Here is a 24,448-nt window from a genome sequence, read left to right on the forward strand (position 1 = left end):
CTAGCGAGCCAGCGTGACCCGCCGTGGAAGCGGATGTTAAATAAAGCCATTTCACATATATATCTTTATTCATAATATAATTTAATTGATCTATTTTATTTATGTTATGATTGTTTATGTATGTTGAAATTGAATACAAACACTTTTGTGGTACCAGTATCAATATGGACAGTTAAGTCCATTAATTGAAACGACCCTCTATATAAGTGGGAAGAAACGACGCATGTACATGGAAGTTTGGGATGAAAGAGCTCGAGGTGAAACGGTCATGGGATAAACTGATCTGCTCCCTACTAATAGGGATTTCAGGTCACATGATTTTAGTGTGAAATCTGACAGCCAGCGGCTGAAATATAGCCTGCTTCAATCTGCGATTCTAAATTTGAGTTTTAAAATTGGTACTAGCGATTCTGAATGGAAAATACTGCTTATGACGTCAGTCAGATATGACTGAAAAGCACTTATTTTGGTGCCATGGCAAGGATTGACTGGTATAGAGCATTTTGATTACATTATTGACCTCGATCTGAGATTTTAAAATTCGATAACTTTTGATCCAATTAGAATATTTTGATGAAATAAAAAATTTTGGGTAGAATTTTATGTATATTTTCATGAAATATTTAAAAAAAAAAACATTTCTGTCATTTAAAACTTTGACCTGAAACCCCTACTACTAAAATAACACCATCATATCATATATTAAATTCTAATTTGTGTTTTTAGGTTAGAGTTATATTGAATAATTGTAATGGTTTGTTGTATGCTGGTCTATGAGTGGAAGTGGTACAATAAAATCTTACCATGGCAATTTTTCACTTCTGTGTATGTGGTTTTAATTTTATAGTTTCTTTGTCGCCGAGTTTGTGTGGTTAATGTCGTGATAGGTCGGCTATATTTATCAGGGGTATTAACTTCCGCTTCCGGTCACTCTGATATCGTAGACATTTTTCTCCGTTCAACTTGGAAACATTCCAGTCACTCTGATAGCGTAGACAATTTGTCTTTGGTGAACTTGGAAACCTTGCTTTCATCACAAAGACCAATTAACATAATCACCATTGATCTAAAATTACTTCCGGTTTTACGTCAAGCGAGGGTTGTATGTCGATTCTAGACGTGGACCAACCCAACACGACTAATTCACTGTCTGTACAGTATTACAGTACACTGAGTTGGACTACAAAGTGAAAACCCTTTACTGCTAGTGATTGTGGTACAGATTGATATAGAATATATAAAATAATGTAAACTTTATTTAATTATAAAATAATGTTAACTTTAATCAATAACAAAATAACTAATTTGCATCGGGCTCTCAACAATGTAGTATTACTACAGGTAAATATACACAAAGTGTTATACTTATTTTATTTATTTATTTGTATCCGAAACCAAGTTGTATTATAAATGTTTTATTTATTTATTATTATCTGAACCCGGGTCTGAAAATTTGTTAAAGATTCATTATGTAAGAGCTAAATCTGCCTATTACAGGTTTTATTTTGGCTTCAAATGTTATACAAGTTATTATTTACATGACAAGCAACAATCAACTCTCTTGGACTAAACACAATTAAAATACTGAGTCTTGATTAACAAGTAATGTTTCTACTATAATAAACAATTTATGTCAAAACTTCAAAACATTCCTCAGAATCAAGTAATTCGAATGAAAATTTCAATATATTCATCTTTCATTATCTAAATTAGCTAGTATTATAGCAAGAACGGACAGCTCTGTATCTACAGGGGTACTCGATTGAACGTTCCGGAATTGAATTCTCTCAATCCCAAAAATAGTGACAATCGAGTGAAAAGGGAGATTTCGGGCTACAACTCATGTGTCGACTGAATAAGTAAATATCTCAACCAACCATGCAGCCGAAACCTTTTAATTAAGTCACGATTCTACTCACAACACCTCCGTTATCGGGACTGACAGAACTGTGACAAAACTGAATTCCGCGTTACTCGATTGCAATTCTGTCAATTCGGGATGTTCTGGACTGTGAATCGAGCATCCCCTAAATCTTACATAATGCATCTTCAAGAATTTTAAACAATCGTTTGTGTCGAATCCCAGGACTGAAAATTAGGTCTACCAGCTACCTGTGATCATTCAAGACCAAGCAGTTTATAACAGTTTCCTTCCCAGGTCATTTTGTTCGGACAGAATGGTGCCTTTTATTCATTTTACCTATCCATTTACACTAAATAGGAAATATTTTTTTACCTACATATACTTGAAACACCTTTATTTATATTTGTAATGCTTACAAAAATGTTCTAGAATTTAATTTTCAGAAGGAAAAAAGTTAATATTGGGGGCTCATTAAGCTGCATCAATGTCATCCCTATCAGTGATTGTAGAAGACTAGCAAATATTCACTGCTGATCAGTGTGATCATATTTGTTGACCAAATTAGGGAATAATCCCCATCGGTATGGAGCATGTCTATTCCATATTTGGAATTTCATCCGTCTATGATGTAAGCAATTTGGGGGGTTTTCACCTAAAAAAGAACTAAACCAGGTCTGATTCTCAAAAAGCCATGATGTACATGTAGTGGGTTCCAGAGTCTAGCCATGTTGAGAGAACGACATGTTAATCTTCAGTATTGCCGTGCAACTAAGCATACACCCACAGCAGCCAAATCGTCCGAGCAGTCAACAAGGGTTGTTGCATATTATTTTCTTGTAGGTATCCATCAGATATTTGTTGATAGGGAGTTCACAAGGTTAAACAAATTGAGAGAGAGAGAAATGGGGTTTAACTCAACACCACCAAGGTAATTTCAGAACTAACATATGGGTCTTTAGCAGAGGGAGGATCCGGAGAAAACCCACGAGGTTGGATACAAGAGCGTTCACAATGTTCAACAAAGTGTAACAAGAGCCATAACCTACCATAAATAATGAAAACATAAAATATGAAATTAATTTGCGAAGTTGAATTGGCTAATTCCTCAAATCAACTAGAGCACCTGTTATTTTTTTTATAAACAATATTTTATTTCATTTTAGGATTGGGAAACCGGCAAAGCCTATATAATGCAACGATACAGAAACAAAATATTGGTAAAGCAAATTATCGCGATATTATGTATTATCGTCTGGAGTAAATTAGTTCGTTCGTTCGTTCATTTCTAGAGTTTTACGTCCACTTCCACCTAAGTATGTATCTAGTGTATCCATTTGGTATTTAGCAGTGTATGTGAGATGCACTGATGAAGTGAGATATATATACATGTATATATACTATTCACAAAAAGTAGGGGATATTTGATTTTTAAGTGTTATTAAAGTCACCTAATGAAACTGACGAAGAAACAAATGACAAAATGAAATGAAGTTCACATTCATCGAATTATTCCAAATGATCGTTAGACTAAGTAAGGCACAGACTGACCATTATAAGGGTAAAATGATACCCGGGGTCAAACAGCAAAGTTACCACAGCATCACAACCAAGTCAGTAACGGGTAAATCCTCCTCTGTTTGCCAAACAAGCATTGATCCGACGTGGCATACTCCTAATGAGACGTCTAAGGTCATTTTGGTCCAGATTGTCCCATTCCTGTTGCAACGCAGCAGCAAGTTCTTGGACATTGGCAGGACGTTGTTGACGTTGACGTAACCTCTGTCCAAGCATGTCCCAGACATGCTCGATGGGGGAGAGGTCGGGACTCAGTGCTGGCCAAGGTAATGTGGTGATGTTCTGTTGTTGGAGGTAACCTGTAACGATCCTGGCCCTGTGACATCTTGCGTTGTCATCCTGGAAGATGAAACGGCGGCCATGACGTCGTGCGAACGGCACAACATGGACTGCCAAGATGTTGTCCCGGTAGTACTGGCCTGTAACACGCCCTGCAACAACATGTAAAGCCGTTCTTCCAGCAACAGTGATGCCTCCCCACACCATAACAGAACCACCCCCAAATCGATCATGTCTGATGACGTTAACGTCTTGGAAGCGCTCGTTTCGACGACGCCACACCCTCCTACGTCTGTCCAAAAAATCAACAATGAACCTTGACTCATCTGAAAACATCACATTGCACCAGCGTCGATTATCCCAGTGTTGACGATCCCTACACCAACGAGGTCTTGCCTGAATGTGATGATCTCTCAAACAAGGGATCACGCGAGGACGTCGGGCGCGAAGGTGACCCCTATGCAGTCGATTCCGAATCGTCTGGCCACTCACTCTCACACCAGTGTCTGTTTGAAGACGAGCGCTGATCTGATTTGCTGTGATGACACGATTTCTCAAGGCCAAGGTACGGATAAATCGATCCTGGGCTGAGTTGTCGCCCCTTGGTCGACCTTAGCGTGGTCTGTCCTGTACAGATTGTGTATCACGGTATCTGGACCATAGCCTGCTTATGACAGACTGAGAAACATTCATCGTCCGTGCCACAACCGCCTGTGTTGTGCCGATCTGTAGCATGCCAAGGGCACGTAACCTTTCATTTTGGATAAGCCGACGCATATCAAAATTTGTTTTCTGGTCACTAAAACAATTAAACTGATGTTTCCACCCTGGAATTCAATGCCACAATGACTGTAACATTCAAAGTCAGAGTCGTGCAAATCTTGGGTTGGACCCCCATGATGATCCCAAGCATCACCTGCATTCCATGCGGTAGCTATTGGTGCGTTTGGGCGTCACATGTAACTGGAAATGTTTCTTCTGTTAGGTTCTATAGTGACTTTTTTCGTAGTCATTTGCATATTTTAGTATTATGCCCCCAAAATCAAATATCCCCTACTTTTTTTGAATAGTATATATGCTGGGGTAAAATTATTCCTGTAGGTATCGTCACCGCAGATCATTCTATTCTGATCAGCTGGAATGCCCAGAATACCGAATAAATATACATTTACTCAATATCTGGTTAACAGGTGTTCTTCTTAAACTAAAATATGAGTGACAGAAGAAATGCTCTTTTTCGTTTCAGCAGCAGTGTGTATTTTGCAGTCTGCCGAACTGTCATCAGAAAAATTCCGATTGACATTGACAGTTTCGAGCTCGGAAATCATTTTATTCAAAGAATAAAAGAAATATTATCCAGACGATTTTTCAATGTAAAATATCTATGTAATTTTGAACGGACTGGGTAATTAACGATAAACCATCTCTTCATTACAATGGCGACATATATAGTCGCCTGTAGTTTAACTGTGTCATTCCACGTAGGGGTATCCTTACCGTTATAATATCAGTCATAATTATAAATATTGTGGAAGCTTTCTTCGTGCGGGGTATGGGACCAGATTATATCAAAGCGTAGCCAACACGTGTATGATAACGATTAATATTATTCAGTGAAATGTAAATGAAATGAAATGGAGTTTAACGTCCTTCTGTTATGCTCCGAACTGGGCTAATGAAGACGGGCATACGCCATACAGTGTGCTATGAGGGAAACTTTGCATGGACAGCGGCACTACGGCCTACTCTTACATCGAATCCCAACTGTCAAGGGATCTTATACATGTATGCCAATGTGTACACGGGACCTCGGTTTTTCGTCCCATCCGAACGACTAGACAGCTGCCCTTGTCCAGTGAAATATACTTAATACATGAGACTAATGTTGGTTGGTTGGTCCTTTACGTTAAAAACGGCCGTCTCAAAGTCTGTTGTGGAATTTGGAAAATGGAATAGATCTAGTATCGGCACTTGTTACAATTTGATTTCTTCTTCATTTTTGGAGTATTTTGAACGGATTTAACAGGAATTGTGATCAAAATGAAAATAGCGCGATATTTTATAGAATCATCGTGATATATCATGATAAAGCCATATTTGAGATTTCAAACGATAATTTTTGCCGGGAAATCGCGGCAACCTTATTTTTATATAACAGATGTTTTAATCAAATTGCATTCTTATGCACGAAATCAACATTTTAAACAAGAAATTTGTAACATTTTTATATCATTAAATATCAAAATATAATTTATTATTTTTACACAACAATGGTTTTTCTCCAGTACGTTTTCTAAAAGTACTACGGGTACGAATATAAAATTTAATAGACTTCTTCCATATGGATTATCTTTTCGTGTGAGGATTCTCACATATGACTTGTTTGTCACATGTTTCCATACACTACCTCGTTCAGTAAATGATTTACTACAAACACCACATTCATCGGGCTTCCCCCATATGAATTATCATGTGTCTGTTTAGAGTAGGCCGTAGTGCCGCTGTCCGGGCAAAATTTCCCTCATAGCACACCGTATGGTGTATGCCCGTTTTCATTATCCCAGTTCAGAGCAAAACAGTAGGACGTTAAACCCCATTTCATCTCATTACATTGTTTGTTATTCTCAAGACTTTAAATTCTGTGTATCAATCTAGGCGTAAACACGGTAAACAAAAAATCAATCAGATGATAACTCTGGTCTCGAAAGCATCCACAAGATTTTTTTAAAGTGATCAAGGGTCATAACTCTGGCAGTAATTATAAGAAATCATTGAAAACCAATAGGCTACTTTGTCTGATGAACTTAAAGATTTAAAGTCAATTGGATATTAACTTTAAAGCGATAATTTCATATTTTTAAGTTATATTTTTAAAATGTATTAAAATAAAGCCTTAAAATAGATGGTATCTATAACCAGTTCTACCTTGTTAAAGAATAATCTTATTAATCCTATAATTCACTATTGCCAGTTGAGAAATTGGCAAAAATATCATTTTCAACTTCAAATTCAAACGTTTGAAGATAGCTATTCCATGGGGGGAATAGAAAAACAAGGGAGGTAATTGTGTTATTTCCAGGGTGAATGATTTTTAAGTGTGAGAACGATACCTATGATTGTATAATAGTGAGTTGACAACCTATTGCGCAAAAGACATAGAAATAATTATGTTTTGACTTTCTTAGAAAATATGAAATTCTCGCTTTAACCTTTAGAGCATCGACAAGCAATTGCGTATGCCGGAGAGACGGGCTGACGAAAATATACGATTAAATTTCAATGTGGAAGTAAAGAAATAATAAAACAATGTTATGAACTTTATTCAATTATAAAATAATGTTAACTTGAACTGGGTTCCCAACGAAGTATGTTTATGTTTATTGAATTTTTCTGGCGTTGTTCCCCGTGTTAGTGGTGCAGGACGGAGGGTCTTGACAAGGATAGCTGTCTAGTCATTCGGATGGTACAAAAAGTCGAGGTCCACTGTATACATGTACATTGGCGTGCACGTAAAAGATCCCTTGGCAGTTGAAATTAGATATGAGAATAGGCCCTAGTGCCGCTACCCTGGCAAATTCCCTCATAGCACACGGTATTTTGTATGCCCATTTTTATTAGCCCAGTCGGAGCAGAACGGTAGGCCGTTAAACCCCATTTCATTTCATTTATTGAATTTAATATAGTGCTCATTATTACATCTTTGATGTATCGGTATTCAGTGGCGCTTTACATGAATAATATATATATACACAAACACCCAGACACATATATAAAATACATGTATATATATACAACAGAGATGGGAAGCAATGACTTCTGTTTAAGATTAGATTGATGAATTGTCCGACAAAGGATTAAGTCAGTCAATCAAGGCAGATTAAGTAGTGTAAATACGTTGATCACTTAATTACCTAATCATCTAATCAATCCAGCCTATTATCAACGATAATCGGGTTGAGTGGTAGTTATACACTCAGTACACTATATTAATTTTGGAAATTTGAACATTATTCACCATGTCTTGATGTCCGATTGGGCATATTCCTGGTCGGACTATTTAGGATGTTTGGAAAACAGCATCGGACATGTCCGGAATATACGGGCGAAATCCCATCTCTGATATACACACTCACAAACATGAAGTAAATTAAATAATCGCATAATAAAACTTGTCATGTGCAGAAGTGTGTTACGGTCCAGGCGATTCCAGTCTTTCGCACGTCGTTTCCGACTGAGAGTGTCAAAAAATGAGACCAGCTCCCTTGTAGAGTTCACGCCCGAAACACATTTATATAACAATGTCATACATTACCATTAGGCCGATGAATTGACACAAATCAGTTAGCGAAACAAGCGACATCAAACAGCCGGCGGCCATGACACTTTGGCGCGGTCAAGGCTATAACGTCGTCATTGTTAGTAACGCTCGCATTGATTGGTCGACAACTGACGTCATCGGAATCCCCTTATAAATAGAAGCAGACGACAAGGAAATCCTTGTGGACACTCGGTGCACTCGGGAAAGCTCCTTACGTAATTGGCAGCAATCCAGCTATTTTAAATTGGATATGGATCACCAAAAATGGGTAAGGAATTAATATCCTAGCTTTGGCTGTGGTAATTTATCCATAACTGGTCTCCTATTTAAAGACTCATAGGTTGGTTTAACCGTGACTGGCATCAAAGATAGGCCTAGATAGTTGTGGTTCACCCATTCCGCCAAGTCTTACCAATTCCTTATGTCACCAAATCTCCGATTTAATCCCGTCATATCCACCGGCCTGACAGGGCAAATGTATTTATTTACCTAATTCCTGTTTCCATACCTGGGAATTTATCCAAAGGGTTGGCGTCTCACCCAAATTATCTCCCCTTAATGCGATGTATCCCAATTATAAATTGATCCAAATAAAGATGTTTATTTTTATCTACACTCGAGTTTGTTAGTTCTTTCGATTGAAGTGCTAGGCTGGAACGAACCCCTAAAAAGTCTCTAATAAATGTTGAGGCGCTACATTGGTGTCAGAAGTGGGATTCAAATTAAATTGATTTCATTGAAACTTATTCCAGTGTCTAGTGGATCGGAAGTTCTAATAAACACAAACTCCAAATAAATAAATGAATTAGGTTCCTTTATTAATATTAATAATAGTAGTAATAGATTCTAAATACATCTATAAAAATGGCAACCAAATCCTTGTCCCCAGAGTTCGAAATTATCCCAGACACTGATCCGGATATGCCCTCGGTAGAATCAGTTGATGGTGATGTCTCAGGAACTGAAATAGAAAATCAGAATATGGGTGACGATGGAATTCTTAAAGAAATTAGCCGACAATTTAATCAATTCTTCCTGGAAAATGCTCAGGTTCAAAATGATTTTTTAGACAATTTAAAGGAATTAAAGGAGGATGTTAGATTACTAAAAGACCATGTTAATAAATTGGATGAAAAAGTAAATGATCCAAATCCTGCCACATTTTACTCAAATGGAAATGGAGTTGCTCAAAACAGAAGCACACCAAGCCATAATCAAAATTCTAATCATACCTCAATCCAAGCACATGTTCCCACCAGTCCTAGAATTAATAACCCCCTTAGGATCAAACCACAATCATATGATGGAAGTGAAGATTTTGAGGAATATATCTCACAATTTGATATAATAGCCACATTGAACAAGTGGAGCTACGAAGAAAAATCCCTTTACCTAGCCAGTAGTTTGTCTGGAAACGCCAGGACAATCTTGTCAGAATTAAATACTATCCAGAGAACGGATTTCCATACCCTCACAACCCTCCTAAGTATTCGTTTTGGATCAACGGAAAAATCTGAAATATATAGAGCAAAATTACAAACTCGTATTAGAGGAAGAAACGAATCCTTATCTGAGCTGGCTCAATCCATTCGCAAACTAACGAGACAGGCCTACCCCACGGCAGATGCATCTCTCACCAATATTTTAGCCTTAGAACATTTTATAGACTCCATACCAGACTCAGAAATGAGATTACGAATTAGGGAACTAAGACCCAAGGATATCAATGAGGCTGAGATACATTCTATTAGACTCGAAGCCCACAGACTGGCAGATAAACAAAGAGGACGTTCAGTTCATTCTGTAGATCTAAATCATAATATAAACCAGGTCGGAGCTGGAGCTGTAAAATCTGATGATATGGGTCAAAGCAAAATTGATATACTTACCTTGAATGGTTCAATCACATCATTGGATAAAACTACCAAACACTTGATAAATACCCTAAATAAGGGACAACCATTGCAGCAATCATCACGTAGCTCCTGGAATAAAAATCCCAATTACAGTCGGAGTCATTGGCCAAATAACCAACAACATACAAACTCTAATAATAATTATGGCGGGTATCACTATAACTCCAATAGGAGAGCAGATAGGCCCCAGCATATGGCAAACACAAGAAATGGATGGTCTCGTCCACCATATAATTGGAATCAACCTAATCATCAAAACCCTGATGAGGAGTCACAATCCAAACCAAGGGAGACAACCTATAATCCCCATTTACAGAGGGAAAGGGATCTCCAAAACCAGGAAAACTAAATGTTGCTGAACTCGAGGGTCAGAATTCAGCAGAAATTGAAAATAACAAAGGGCCCAATAATGTAACAATAAGTAATATTAATGATGATAAACATGGATTTTTTATTAATGCAAATATAATGGGGAAATTTATATCCTTACTTGTAGACACTGGAGCTAATGTGTCTATACTTAGTACGCAATTTATGAAAACATATGGGGCTTTGGATGAATTAAATATAAAGCCTGTTAATCTTAACCTGGTAACTGCCACTGGCGAAAAGAAACCGTTCCATGGTAAATGCTGGATCGATATAACCCTTGGTACTCATAGGATAAAACATGAGTTTTTAAAAGCTGATATTACACAGCAAGGAATTATTGGCATTGACCTACTTACTTCCAATTCAATAAATATATTTCTCGACAGGAATTGCCTGAATATTAAAGGAGATGATCTACCATGCTATAGATTTCAAAGTTCTATGGAGCAAACTTGCAGTAGGATTTGCATGAATGAGGATATTACTATACCCGCTAATAGTGAGACTTTTGTCTTTGGGATCTTAATGGATCCGATACCTAGAAGTGGTGTCGCAATTGTCGAACCTACTGAAAATTTTCTGGAAAAGACAGAACTGTTAATGGCAAAAAGTGTTGTTAACCCTAGCTCGGGGTCTGTGCCCGTACGTTTAATGAACGCTACCAACACAGAAATAAGAGTCCGAAAAAACACAATTATTGCCCGTATTGACACAGTTCAGCTGGTCTCAGAAATGAAAAGTAATATTCCCATTAATGAAATAGACACTAATCAATCTCCTGCATTGGATTCAGACATCCTTCCTGATTTATTTGATGGAAGTTTATAATAATTCAATAGATGAATTAACTGAGAACGAGCAACGTTCATTCAAATCCCTTTTGTTAAAATACAAACATACCTTTTCCAAAGATTCATCTGATATAGGCATCACCAATGAAGCTGAGCATTGGATTAATACTGGTTGTGCTCCACCAATTCGTCAGCATCCTCGTCGCGTCCCCCTGGCAAGCAGAAAAGAGGTTGAATTGGAAATAGAAAGCATGGCACAGAAAAATATAATAGAAAAATCTGATAGTCCTTGGTGTTCTCCTGTCGTTTTAGTTAAAAAGAAAGACAATACACTACGGTTCTGTATTGATTACAGACGTCTAGATGATGTCACCATAAAAGATAGTCATCCATTACCTCGGATTGACACTACTCTTGATGCCTTGTCTAGTTTCTCTTGGTTCTCAACGATTGACTTGAGATCGGGATATTGGCAAGTCAAGATTGCCGAACAAGATAGGCCCAAAACTGCTTTTTCTGTACCCGGATGTGGACTGTGGCAGTTCAAAAACATGGCATTCGGATTGTGCAACGCGCCGGCCACGTTCGAAAGACTGATGGAGAAGGTCTTAGCTAACTTATCATGGGAAATATGTATGGTGTACCTGGATGATATCATTATCTTTGCAAAATCCTTTGACGAGCACTTATCCAATTTAAAAAAAGTCTTCCAGAGGCTCCAACAAGCAAACCTGAAAATGAATCCAAAGAAATGTTTTATGTTTAAAAAACAAGTATCATTCTTGGGTCATATAATTAATCAGGATGGAATTACCACTGAATCATCTAAAACAGACGCAGTACACAATTGGCCTATTCCTCAAAATGTTAAAGAGGTCAGACAATTCCTTGGGCTATGCTCATACAACAGGAAATTTGTCAATAAGTTTGCAGATATCGCTAAACCCATTCATAAACTAACAGAGATAAGAACTATATTCCAATGGTCCGATGAATGCCAATCTGCCTTCGATAATCTCAAAGAAGCTTTAACCAGTCCGCCTATACTTGCATTCCCTAAATTAGAAGGTCATTTTATTTTGGACACTGACGCATCCAATAATGGTTTAGGTGCTGTGCTCTCACAAACACAAGATGGTGTAGAAAGAGTGATAAGTTACTATAGTAAAGCTTTTAGTAGAACGGAGAGGAAATATTGTGTAACCAGAAGAGAATTACTAGCAATTATAAGTTCAGTGAAACAATTCCACCATTATCTCTATGGTCAACCGTTTACAGTCAGAAGTGACCACGGTGCATTAACATGGCTTATAAATTTTAAAAATCCTGAAGGACAACTTGCTAGATGGTTTGAGTTCCTGTCTTCCTACCAATTCACCATTCAGTACAGGGCAGGACGAGTACACAATAATGCAGATGCACTATCTCGACGACCATGCATAGTTGACTGTCTCCACTGTACCAAAGCGGAACAGAGATACAAGCATAGTATTATCGAAGATCCACGTACCTCCAATGAAAACCTTAATGTTTTGGCTTGCACAAGTGCTCCAATAGACCAATTAAACAAAAATCCATTATCTTCCTCTTCCCTTCCTGTAAATATAAATAAAGAAATAAATATATATGACGACAAATTAATAATCAACCTACAGTTGGGAGACCCTACACTCCATGAAATAATCCAGTGGGTTAAGCATAACGATAAACCTTCGTGGCCAAACATATCGGACAGAGATCAGCGCACCAAATACTATTGGATGCGGTTCGAATCCCTTTTAATTGATCACGATCGGTTATGCTATATCTGGGATAAGGGGAAAGGCCAAGATCCAGCCATCTTAATTATTCTCCCTCATATCCTGAGAAATTCTGCATGGTCCCAACTTCATGAACACAGAACAGGGGGTCATTTAGGCTATAAAAAAACATTATCTAAGATCAAAAACCGATACTTTTGGTATCAAATGCATAATGACATAAGGAAATGGTGTGAGACTTGTGATATTTGTGCCTCTCGCAAATCCCCTGCCAAGGTAGCCAAAGGCCCTTTAAAAACCTACAACGTGGGTTTACCTATGGAAAGATGGGCTATAGATGTCCTGGGTCCATTACCGGAAACAAAGCATGGAAATAAATACCTACTAGTGGCAGCCGATTATTTCTCTAAATGGGTTGAGGCTATGCCAATACCTGATCAAAGAGCTATAACAATAGCCCAACCCTTTATTGACCGAATTGTAACAATTTTTGGTACCCCCATGCAAATCCATTCCGATCAAGGACCAAGCTTTGAGTCTGAGGTGTTCCAAGAAATGTGTAAAATTTTAGATATTGAGAAAACTCGAACCACCCCCTATAGACCCCAATCCGATGGAATGGTTGAGAGGGCCAATCGTACCATAAGTGCCATGTTGTCAGCATTTGTAAATATTAATAAAAATGATTGGGATGACCACATATACTTACTCATGTCAGCGTATCGTTCTGCAGAACACGAATCACTGGGCGTTTCTCCATGTGAAATGGTCTTCGGCCGCAACATCCGTCTTCCAGTAGATCTCATTCTCGGATCAGTGGAACCTACAAATTTAAAAATAAAGTCAGACTATGCTTTTGACTTACAAAATAAAATAGAACGAATACATAGTTTTGCTAGAGGGCGTTTAAAACAAGCCACGGCAAACATGAAAGTTGATCACGATAGATCTATTCAATTAAATCCATACAATGCCGGCAGTCCTGTATGGTATTATAACCACAAATACAAAGGTGGAGGTTCAAAGTTAAGGTGTCCATGGGAGGGACCCTACCTGGTGACAAAATGTCTTAATAATGTAGTCTATAAAATACAAAAATCCCCAAAGACCCAACCTAAAATGGTCCACCATAATCATCTGAAACCGTATACGGGAAATAATATACCCAATTGGTTAAAGATGTCATAAATTATCAACTCTTTATTTTTATTTTTTTTTTATGGGTGTAAACTATGTATGAACGCAGAATTCGCCAAATATCAGTATGCGGAGAGGCACGTCACTTCATGTCATAGTAACTTTGGCTATCAGTGCACGCACTGTTTTGGACTGGCCGCGAGAGCAGACGTAAAACATCCAAAATGTCCTGGAACTGCCAGGATGAAACTGATCAATAAAGCAACCATGACCTTCAATCAAAACGACGAGGATGAATATAAAGCTTTCTGTGGAAGGAGAAGGGCATTAATAATTACACGACAATCTTTACCTACAGATAAGCATCCACAAGCCCCGTTTCGAAATCGTACGATACCAGAAAAACCATACAATGGGATGAAGCACCTGAAACTATCGATTGACCCGCCTGCCCCACCTATTCAGTCAAATAAAAATTATATTCATCCTAAAGTTAAATTACCAGTTCCTACAATACCAAAAATTACATTAAAGAAGATACCCGATACCATACAGAAGACATCAGCTGCATCAGACAAGACATCGGTTCCTTTACAGAAAAAAACAATTTCGTCAGAAAAAACACCAGTGTTGTCAGAGAAATCACCAATTTCACCAGAGAAGACGAAGACACCAGTTTCCATAATCCAAGATCTACTTTTATCATCAATATCGTCATCGTCGTCATCATCATCCTCATCATCATCATTGTCATCCGTGTCGAAATCTAATAATAATTGTAACAATAATAGTAATACAATTAACCCAGCCATTCCTGGGGCTGTTGCCTTACACCCCCACAGTAGCGAACTCCAATCCCCCACGTACATCCCTACGAACAGAATAACCTTAAAACTGAAATCCTTTCAAACCACCCAGGACAACCGTATTGCGTTAAATGTTGGAGGCACCCTATTTTACACAAGCAATTTCATTTTAAGCAAAGACCCATCCTGTATCCTGGCCAAGATGATAACCCCTGACTCCCCTTTTCAACCCTACAAACAAGACAACTATTATAGTTATTATTTTTTAGACCGTAGCCCTGATCATTTCCCCATTATCTTAGAGTACCTTCGAAATTTAAACTCCCCCATATCTTTTAAACATTTGTTACCTATCCAAGGTCTTAAACTCGCTGCCATAATCCAGGAAGCGAAATTCTATGAACTAGATGCCTTACTAGAAGTCACTAATAAAGAGAAAATGAGGGAATATTAATGTATTATACCTGTTATTAAAATCTTGTTATAAAATTATGTTAAATCCATATTATAATATTAATGCTCTTATCATTGTGAATTTTGTTATCATTATAATAATATAAACATATCTAATTCAAAATTGTAATTAACTTAAATGTAATTTTCAAGTGAGGATGTTAAACTTTAACATATATGAAATTGTATATACTATTTTTACTCAATATTATTACCCCGTATATATGTTTATAATATAATATTATATTGAGCCACTCACCTGTATTAAAATAAAAATTAATCTTGTGGCAATAATATCCACGTTTACTCATCTGAAAACATCACATTGCTCCAGCGTCGATTATCCCAGTGTTGACGATCCCTACACCAGCGACGTCTTGCCTGAATGTGATGATCTCTCAAACAAGGGATCACGCGAGGACGTCGGGCGCCACAACCGCCTGTGTTGTGCCGATCTGTAGCATGCCAAGGGCACGTAACCTTTCATTTTGGGTAAGCCGACGCATATCAAAATTTGTTTTCTGGTCACTAGAACAATTAAACTGATGTTTCCACCCTGGAATTCAATGCCACAATGACTAACATTCAAAGTCAGAGTCGTGCAAATCTTGGGTTGGACCCCCATGATGATCCCAAGCATCACCTGCATTCCATGCGGTAGCTATTGGTGCGTTTGGGCGTCACATGTAACTGGAAATGTTTCTTCTGTTAGGTTCTATAGTGACTTTTTTCGTAGTCATTTGCATATTTTAGTATTATGCCCCCAAAATCAAATATCCCCTACTTTTTTTGAATAGTATATATAAATGTTATATTTTACCAGTTCTTGAATATGGCTGCAAAGTATGGGATAACTGTTCAAATTATAATTCAAAAATTGTAGCTTAAAGATAGGTCCCCAGAAAAGTATTTATCGGTTGGTTATTGTTTTTCTTTTATTTAAAAAAACAATATAAAACCTCCAAAATTAAGAAACTTGGCTTTATGGGAAAACTACCACGACCTAAATTTCATAAAATTTATTGAGATGGTTCTACACTATTGGCTAAATCTTTTAATATCCATATATTTCTCACCGTATAAAATTATATTAAAGAAACGAAAAGATTCACATGTACTTTGTAGCTATTATTGTAATTCTTCAGTGGTTTATCACTGTTAATTTACACTTAGTATGTAACAACATGGACTTATTATCCTAAATACTATACTTTCACACATGATAATACATGTAGCTATTATTGTAATTCTCTAGTGGTTTATCGCTGTTGATTTACACTTAGTATATAACGTCATGGACTTATTATCCTAAATACTGTAGTTTCACACATGATAATAGCTATTATTGTAATTCTCCAGTGGTTTATCACCACTTAGTATGGACTTATTTATTATTCTAAGGTAGCATGATATATTTATGTATATAACTATGTTTTATGTTTAAAAATTAAATTTCAATGGTAATTGTAAATATTTAACATTATACTGGGAGAAGATTCGTAAATTGTATAATTTGCTTTGATCCCGTTTGTATATACGCATATACTTATATATATGTATTTGCAAATAAACTATATTATCGAAAGCAAAATAAAGTCATGCAAGGCAGTAACTAGCTCAGAGCAACCAGGCGGGGCGACAAGTGTTCTCGGGGGTGCTGTAAAATTGACGGACAATGTATATCAATTTTTTTTATGGTTGAAAATTTTTTCACAGGGCCCCCCCCCCCCAGTTGCGGGCCTGCGCACATGAAAACATAGACTGTTTATAAGCAAGATAAAGTCCTCGACTTTGGTTATGCTGGCGAAAAAAGACTTCAGAAAAAACTCTCGAAAAAAAATCCTCGGAATGTCGGGCTAGTTTTTTCATTATCTCTGGTTATTTTCTCCTGCTTTATCGTACACCTAATCCTTGTCTTGAAACACAGGACAATTCACCCTGTGACATGACAATTTCATCTGAGAATAGGATATGATGCATCTATCTGACTGCAGGCTGTCATGTCTAAATCTAATCTGTTTGGCTGTAGACTGTGATGTATGAAACCAATCTGTTTGACTACAGAATATGATGCATGAGAAATTAGTACTGTAATTATATGAAATATATATGAACCCGTAATCACATGAAATATAGATATATATGAACCTGTAATCACATGAAATAAAGTTATATATGAACCTGTAATCGTATGAAATAAAGATATATATGAACAATTATTCCTTGACTTTATTATATCAATAATCATTCCATCATAAATATTATTCTTTAAGTGGCATTTAAATCAGTGGCTGTTTTCCATAAGTATGTTTATAGTTTATTCATAAATATTCTTTAATTAAATCAACCCATCTATAATATCGTGTTTACTGTTGTTAGTAATAAACAGATGTCCTGGACTAAGACACTTGATTCACAAACTAAATGTCCCGGGTCAGGACACTTGATTCACATACTAAATGTCTCGGGTTAGGACACTTGATTCACAAACTAAATGTCCTGGGCTAGGACACTTGATGCACATATTAAATGTCTCGGGTTAGGACACTTGATTCACAAACTAAATGTCCCGGGTTAGGACAATGGATTCACAAACTAAATGTCCCGGGTTAGGACACTTGATTCACAACAAACTAAATGTCTCAGGCTAGGACCATGGATTCACAACCTGGCAAGCGAGGACATGTGATATTTCACACCTTGTTCTCACTGGGGAATGGTGTCTAGATATTACACACTACCCAGACAACACATCATATTTGGCCCAGACACGGCCCATATCTGGCAACATCTGGTAAAATGATTGGGCCGGATATGGCATGCCACAGCCATATAACACAACACAGTTCTATGGATAACAATCACTATATTATATACACACAACGTTTCAACAAGAATTCACTGGCATACAAATTATCCATGTCAATATTATTCTCCCCTTGTTCCTGCAAAAGAATAGTTAAATGAAGTTATTTAAATAATGAAATCACATAAATCTTATCTAATTTAATATTATTGTAGCGAAAGTAATAAAATGTACTTATCTTTTTTATCTTTTAACTAAGTTCTGTGAAAATAATGCACAGTTGTGTACCATGGGCACTGCAATGTCTTCAGTTTCTTGTTAGTACTAAATTCTATTAAGTTGTTTTACACTGAATTTTACAATTTTAAATTCAGCCAATGACCAAACAGATTTCAAGATAGTAAATGGGCTGTTAATTATGCTTTGTTGAAAGATTTACATGGTTAATAGAACACAATTTTTATGGGAAACAATCACTGGTTTATTCTAAAAGCACGACGTTTCGACAAGTATCCTCTTATCGTTATCAAGCACAATGACATTTCATAAACTTCAGATGAATATATAAGAGTGGACATGGTGAAACCATATAATAAGATAAAATAACAATAACCACTCTTATATATTCATCTGAAGTTTATGAAATGTCATTGTGCTTGATAACGATAAGAGGATACTTATCGAAACGTCGTGCTTTTAGAATAAACCAGTGATTGTTTCCCATAAAAATTGTGTTCTATTAATGTGTTTTCCAATCGCTAAATGCCACTTAAAGATTATTTACATGGTTGACCTGCTGGCTTCAACAAATTGTATAATCTGAGTACAGAATCTGCTATAGTAATTAAAATCTAACTACTTTGTAGCATGATACCCAACACTCAGGCTGTGTTCAAATAAACTTTGTCTTTATTTCATTGACTTCTTTCAAGAATAATTTATTATTTTTGCTTTAAAGATTTACATTTACTGGCTTTTTGGGGAGGGTGGGTTGAGAGGATTCCATTCATATTATATACAGTACATTCAAAAAATATTATTTTAAGACTGTAATAAAACTAATATAGAACACAGGAAAATTCTACTGGAAACTAGATGTCATATTCTGAGCCGAAATTTATTGTGTTGATATTTTGAGGCATTTGGCCAGTTGGATGTGGGCCATCTCTGGCCCAGATATGGCAAACTTCTTGCATAATATTATTTTTTCATATGTTTTGAATATAAAACAAAAAATTTAAAACTTTTAAACAAACTGACAAGATATTCTTAGATACCAGTTACAAAAATAAGCAGTAGTAGTGAGTAGTGAGCCAATAGTTGCCAAGTGTTACCCAGACTGTGGCCCACATGTGGCCCACATCTGGCTGGATATGGGCCACATCTAGCCAGATGCTGCCAGATGTGGGCCATAGTAGGGCCAAAGCTGAGTGGCTGTCTAGGTAATTTCCTCCCAGCGCGCAAGTGAATTATTGAAATAAAATTCCGAAATAACAAATTTGTGAATTCTAACTTCATTGGACAGGACGATATAGAAAGGCATAAAAAATCTTTTGTCCACAGGGATAAGAGGACCTGTAAAAATTGTACTAGCAGAGAAGTAGAAGATGAAACGCACATTCTTCTCCATTGCTCCGCCCACAATAATCTTCGGAAGAAGTTTTTAAGTCATCACATTAAAGAGAGAGAGAGAGAGAGAAATGGAGTTTAAGTCCACTCGACACAAACTAGGTCATTTTGGGACTAACATATGGTTTAATTTTATTTCAATAATTCGCTTGTGCGTAGGGGTCTTTAGCAGTGGGAGGAAACCGGAGGACCCGGAGAAAACCCATGAGGTTGGACAGGCGACCCTACTCCTTGTCACGTACAACTGGGGATTTGAAACCACGCCAGTTGACTCAATGACAGGCTTTATGATACAGCACGCACATGCTAACCAATCGGCCATCCAACCCCCCTCATCACTAGTTTGAATGTTTCAGTAATGCATATAATGAAGCTGATAAATGTATACAAGATGTTGCAACGTTCGTATATGAAATGTTTAAAAATAGACATTATATATCGTTTGCTATATTTAGCCTAATGAATGTACTGACAATGAATTATTCGTGTTGTTTTGATCCGCGTCTAGAATTTAAATACAACCTCAATACCGGAAGTGATATTAGATTACCGGTGATTATGTTGATTCGTCTTTGTAATGAAAACATCGTTTTCAGTTTCACGAGAGACTTTAACACCCCTAATTAATGAGAAGAAAGGTATTTTTGATAAGTTGACCTGAAAAATAAGGTCAAGGCGAACTATAAAATTAATAAAATCATAGAAAAGAATAATCATCTGAATTCCACCAAATACAAAACACGGAGTCGGAAGTAAATAATCGATATGGTAAGATATGATATAATTTTATTGTTTCAAATCATCTGAATGCCACTAAATATATAACACAGAAGTAAAGAATCCATATGGTAAGTTATGATATAATTTTATTGTTTCAAATCCACCCTTGCTTATTATCCATAATATTAGAAATTTAAAGGAGCTAATATTTGGGACCTAGAAATTGACACAAATGGGCCGCATAGCATATAATAATGTAATATGCATGTATATAAACTGATTTACATTCAATTGTTTCTGTTTTTACTCAAATTTCAAATCAGTTATGTTGGGCGAAATCCGTGGGTAGACTCAATAGAATGACAATCTCTAGCGTCTGGTTATTCCAGTCTACACTGGTAGTATTTATTGCGCATGCTCTCCCCATAAGAATATGGGTCATTGTTTGACATGACTTGCGGAATATGTCTAACGTCATTCTTTGAGTCCCTTGTTACAAATGGCGCTCAAATGCATTCTGGTACCCGATTTGTGTACCAATGGTAAAATGATTATTTTGTCTTCAATATTGGATATCAGAAGCCCATCTTTTCCCGGTAAGATCACAACATCAATGTTGATTTAAATTGACAAATGATTTGTGTTTTCAATGTCGAAGAATGTACATGTAGATGATATTGAGTTAAAGACTTAACTACTTTAAAAACACAAATTAAAATTCAGTATTGACGCTTAAGTTTCTATCCTTATATCATAGTCATACTGTGAAAATTTAGGACCATGGATATCCAATATCCAATTTTATCTTATCAAATCCACCCTTAAATAGTAGGCCTATATATCACTCAATACTATCATGCAATGAATGGCTCTATTCCACGGGGGATTGGATGGCCGAATGGTTAGCACGTGTGTGCTGTATCATACGACCTGTCATTGAGTCAACTGGCGTGGTTTTGAATCCCCGGTTGTACATGACAAGGAGTAGGGTCGCCTGTCCAACCTCATGGGTTTTCTCCGGGTCCTCCGGTTTCCTCCCACTGCTAAAGACCCCTACGCACAAGCGAATTATTGAAATAAAATTAAACCATATGTTAGTCCCGAAATGACCTAGTTTGTGTCGAGTGGATGTTAAAACCCATTTCTCTCTCTCTATTCCACCTCTACCAGTTCCTGTGGTTGTAGAGATTTGAAATTTTCAAGTGATCTTACCAAGCAAATAAATAACGGTCTATTATTAGATCAGTAGTCTCAACCTAGTGCTCATGAAATTGAAGATTTACACACCTTATTCTCACTGGGGAATGGTGTCTAAATATTACACACTAAGTTCCTCCCAGGGTGCAAGTATATGTTTTAAAAGTATATGTATTAAATGTTTGGAGATTGCACCGTCAGCAGATGATTCACATGTAGGCCCAATTGAAACTGGTGTCCAAATTTATTTGAATAAAACTTTAATAATATTTTAAGTAATCTTCTTTGAGTGGCATTTAGCAAGTGACACATGTAATAAACACAAAATCATAATATGGAACACAATTACTATTTTAATTAAAGCAATGTTTTGTTGAGGGTTCTCTCGACGTTATCAAGCTAATGATGATGAATATTTGTTATTGTTCTTGGTGTTTGATGTCCGCTATTAACGTCATATTTTCATTTTTATTATCACACGCCTTAAATACAGTAGTTAGTTAGTTGCTAGAGTTTTACGTCCATTTCCGCCAGGGGTGATATAGTAGACAAATATAAAATATTATATACAGAAGGTTTATAATTTATATACAAAAACAAGTAGTAACCAATTAACCAATAATTAATACATCAACAGCAAATAATGAATACATCTAAAACAGCAAATAATGAATACATCTAACAGCAAATAATGAATACATCTAACAGCAAATAATTAAAGGGAACCATAAAATATAGTAGGTGATTGTCGCTGATCTATGTACAACCAATTAACGGATGTAATGTTCGAGTTTTAAGTCAATTAATCAGAAGGCATACTAAGCTACTATTGTGATTTAAAACAGTTTATCAATAAAGTTATTTGTCAACTAATGTTCTATTTATACAGTTTATATAAATGTTTAGCAATCTCTAAAATAAATTTATCATGTAAGACAAAATATGTACATCTAAGACAAAATATGTACATCTAAGACATAATATTATATATAATTTCCTAGAGATTATAGCGCCATATGTATATATAACTTTTATATATTACAGGAAACTAATGATGTTATAACTTTTATATATTACAGGAGACTAATGATGTTATAACTTTTATATATTACAGGAAACTAATGATGTTAAAACATTCCATCAGTGTGTTGTATGTGATGAGATTTTTCAACAACTAGATGATTTAAAACAACACAATAAAATACATGTTAAAGAAGAGAAAACTGATGACGTAAATGAATATTGTCATGTTCAATTTAAAGCAGAGAAAACTGATGATGTAGATGGATATTGTTCTGTTAAAGAAGAGAAAACTGATGATATTGAAACAGTTTATCAGTGTAATTTATGTGATGAAGAATTTAAATCGGATACTGATTTAGAGATACATTGCAAAATACATGTTGAAGAAGAGTTGAAAGCTGATAATGATATTGATGTAGTCCTACAATCACCTGATGGTCAAGGTAGTGATGTAGGTCTACCATCAGCTGACGGTGAAACTGCAACAAAACGTTTTAAATGTAATGTTTGTAGTAAATTATTTATTCATAATAGTGGTCTACAAACACACATGAGAATTCATACTGGTGAAAAGCCATATAAATGTGATGTTTGTGGTAAATCATTTCCACAGAGTAGTCATATATACAGGCATATGAAAATCCATACGGGAGAAAGGCCTTATAACTGTGATGTTTGTAATAAGTCATTTGGCCATAGTGATTACTTGAAGCAGCACATGAAGACACATACTGTTGGAAAACCATATAAATGTGATGTTTGTAGTAAATTATTTTCAACTTCTAGTGCCATACAGCAACACATGAGAATTCATACTGGTGAAAAACCTTATAAATGCGATATTTGTAGTAAATTATTTAGACATAGTTGTAGTCTACTGCAACATGTGAGAACTAATTGTGGATCATTCACAGAGAAAACTAAACTTCCAATACCGATAACAACTAATACTGTAGAGAAACCTTATAAATGTGATGTTTGTAGTAAATCATATACTGAACGAAGTACTCTACGGAAGCACATGAGAATTCATACGGGCGAAAAACCGTTTCAGTGTGGTGTTTGTAGTCGATCATTCACCGAGAGTGGTACTCTACAGAGACACATGCGAATCCATACAGGTGAAAGACCTTATACATGTGATGTTTGTAATAAATCATTTGCTGTACGTGGAACTTTACGGAAGCATGTACGAACTCATACAGGCGAAAAACCCTTTAAATGTGATGTTTGTAGTAAATCATTTACTGAACGAGGAACTCTACGGAAACACATGATTATTCATATTGGAGAAACCCCATGAATGTGATGTTTGTAGTAAATCATATACTGAACGAGGTACTTTACGGAAACACATGATAATTCATATTGGAGAAACCTTATAAATGTGATGTTTGTAGTAAATCATTTACTGAACGAGGAACTCTACGGAAACACATGATTATTCATATTGGAGAAACCTCATGAATGTGATGTTTCTAGTACTCTTAGTTTAGAAAACAAACCTTATGTTATATAGTTCAATCACTTAGGTTAAAAAATTAGAATACAGGGCAATCTATTTCCCTGTGGTGTAAAAATAAGGAATTATATTTTAATTTAATATTTAATGATATAAAAGCCTTGTTTAAAAAGCCTTAGGTTAAAAAATTAGAATACAGGGCAATCAATTTCACTGTGATGTAAAAATAAGGAATTATATTTTAATTTAATATTTAATGATATAAAAGCCTTGTTTAAAAAGCCTTTACACATCATTAATATTCATTAGTTCCATCAGTACCTTATATGAATTATCTTAT

At 36.1% G+C, this 24,448-nt stretch overlaps 2 protein-coding genes and 1 long non-coding RNA gene across 6 annotated transcripts in view; 1 reads left to right on the forward strand and 2 right to left on the reverse strand.

The window, feature by feature from the left end:
* Positions 1-1,053, reverse strand: part of LOC126818321 (zinc finger protein 664) — a 312,810-nt gene extending 311,757 nt beyond the window's left edge. For both annotated transcript variants that reach the window (XR_008787669.1, XM_050545662.2), the window contains exon 1: positions 804-1,053. Coding sequence is in view for 1 of the 2 variants with exons in the window: in XM_050545662.2 (XP_050401619.2) it covers positions 804-806 (3 nt within the window). In the remaining variant the exon portion in view is untranslated. The remainder of the gene's footprint in view (positions 1-803) is intronic.
* Positions 1,054-8,902: 7,849 nt separating this feature from the next.
* On the reverse strand, positions 8,903-14,407 carry LOC126818882 (uncharacterized). Of its 2 annotated transcripts, XR_007679393.2 has the most exons (7): positions 13,585-14,407; positions 12,626-12,711; positions 11,760-11,846; positions 11,225-11,327; positions 9,926-10,021; positions 9,429-9,549; positions 8,903-8,997 (listed from the first exon to the last, which is right to left on the reverse strand). It is a non-coding gene; the product is annotated as an uncharacterized LOC126818882 (long non-coding RNA). The 2 variants fall into 2 exon arrangements; XR_008787677.1 differs by lacking the exon at positions 11,760-11,846 and having other exon boundaries at positions 13,585-14,403.
* A 5,864-nt stretch (positions 14,408-20,271) lies between these two features.
* Positions 20,272-24,206, forward strand: LOC126818738 (zinc finger protein 501). Of its 2 annotated transcripts, none has more exons than XM_056099746.1 (2): positions 20,272-20,474; positions 22,738-24,206. In XM_056099746.1, the coding sequence occupies exons 1-2, from the start codon at positions 20,472-20,474 to the stop codon at positions 23,947-23,949; spliced, it is 1,215 nt and encodes a 404-aa protein (XP_055955721.1). In that variant the 5' UTR covers positions 20,272-20,471; the 3' UTR covers positions 23,950-24,206. The 2 variants fall into 2 exon arrangements, with proteins under 2 accessions (XP_055955721.1, XP_055955719.1); XM_056099744.1 differs by having other exon boundaries at positions 20,283-20,344.
* Positions 24,207-24,448: the final 242 nt, after the last annotated feature.

Source organism: Patella vulgata, chromosome 1 (genome assembly GCF_932274485.2).
Source record: "Patella vulgata chromosome 1, xgPatVulg1.2, whole genome shotgun sequence".
In the NCBI taxonomy this organism is placed as follows: Eukaryota; Metazoa; Mollusca; class Gastropoda; family Patellidae; genus Patella; species Patella vulgata.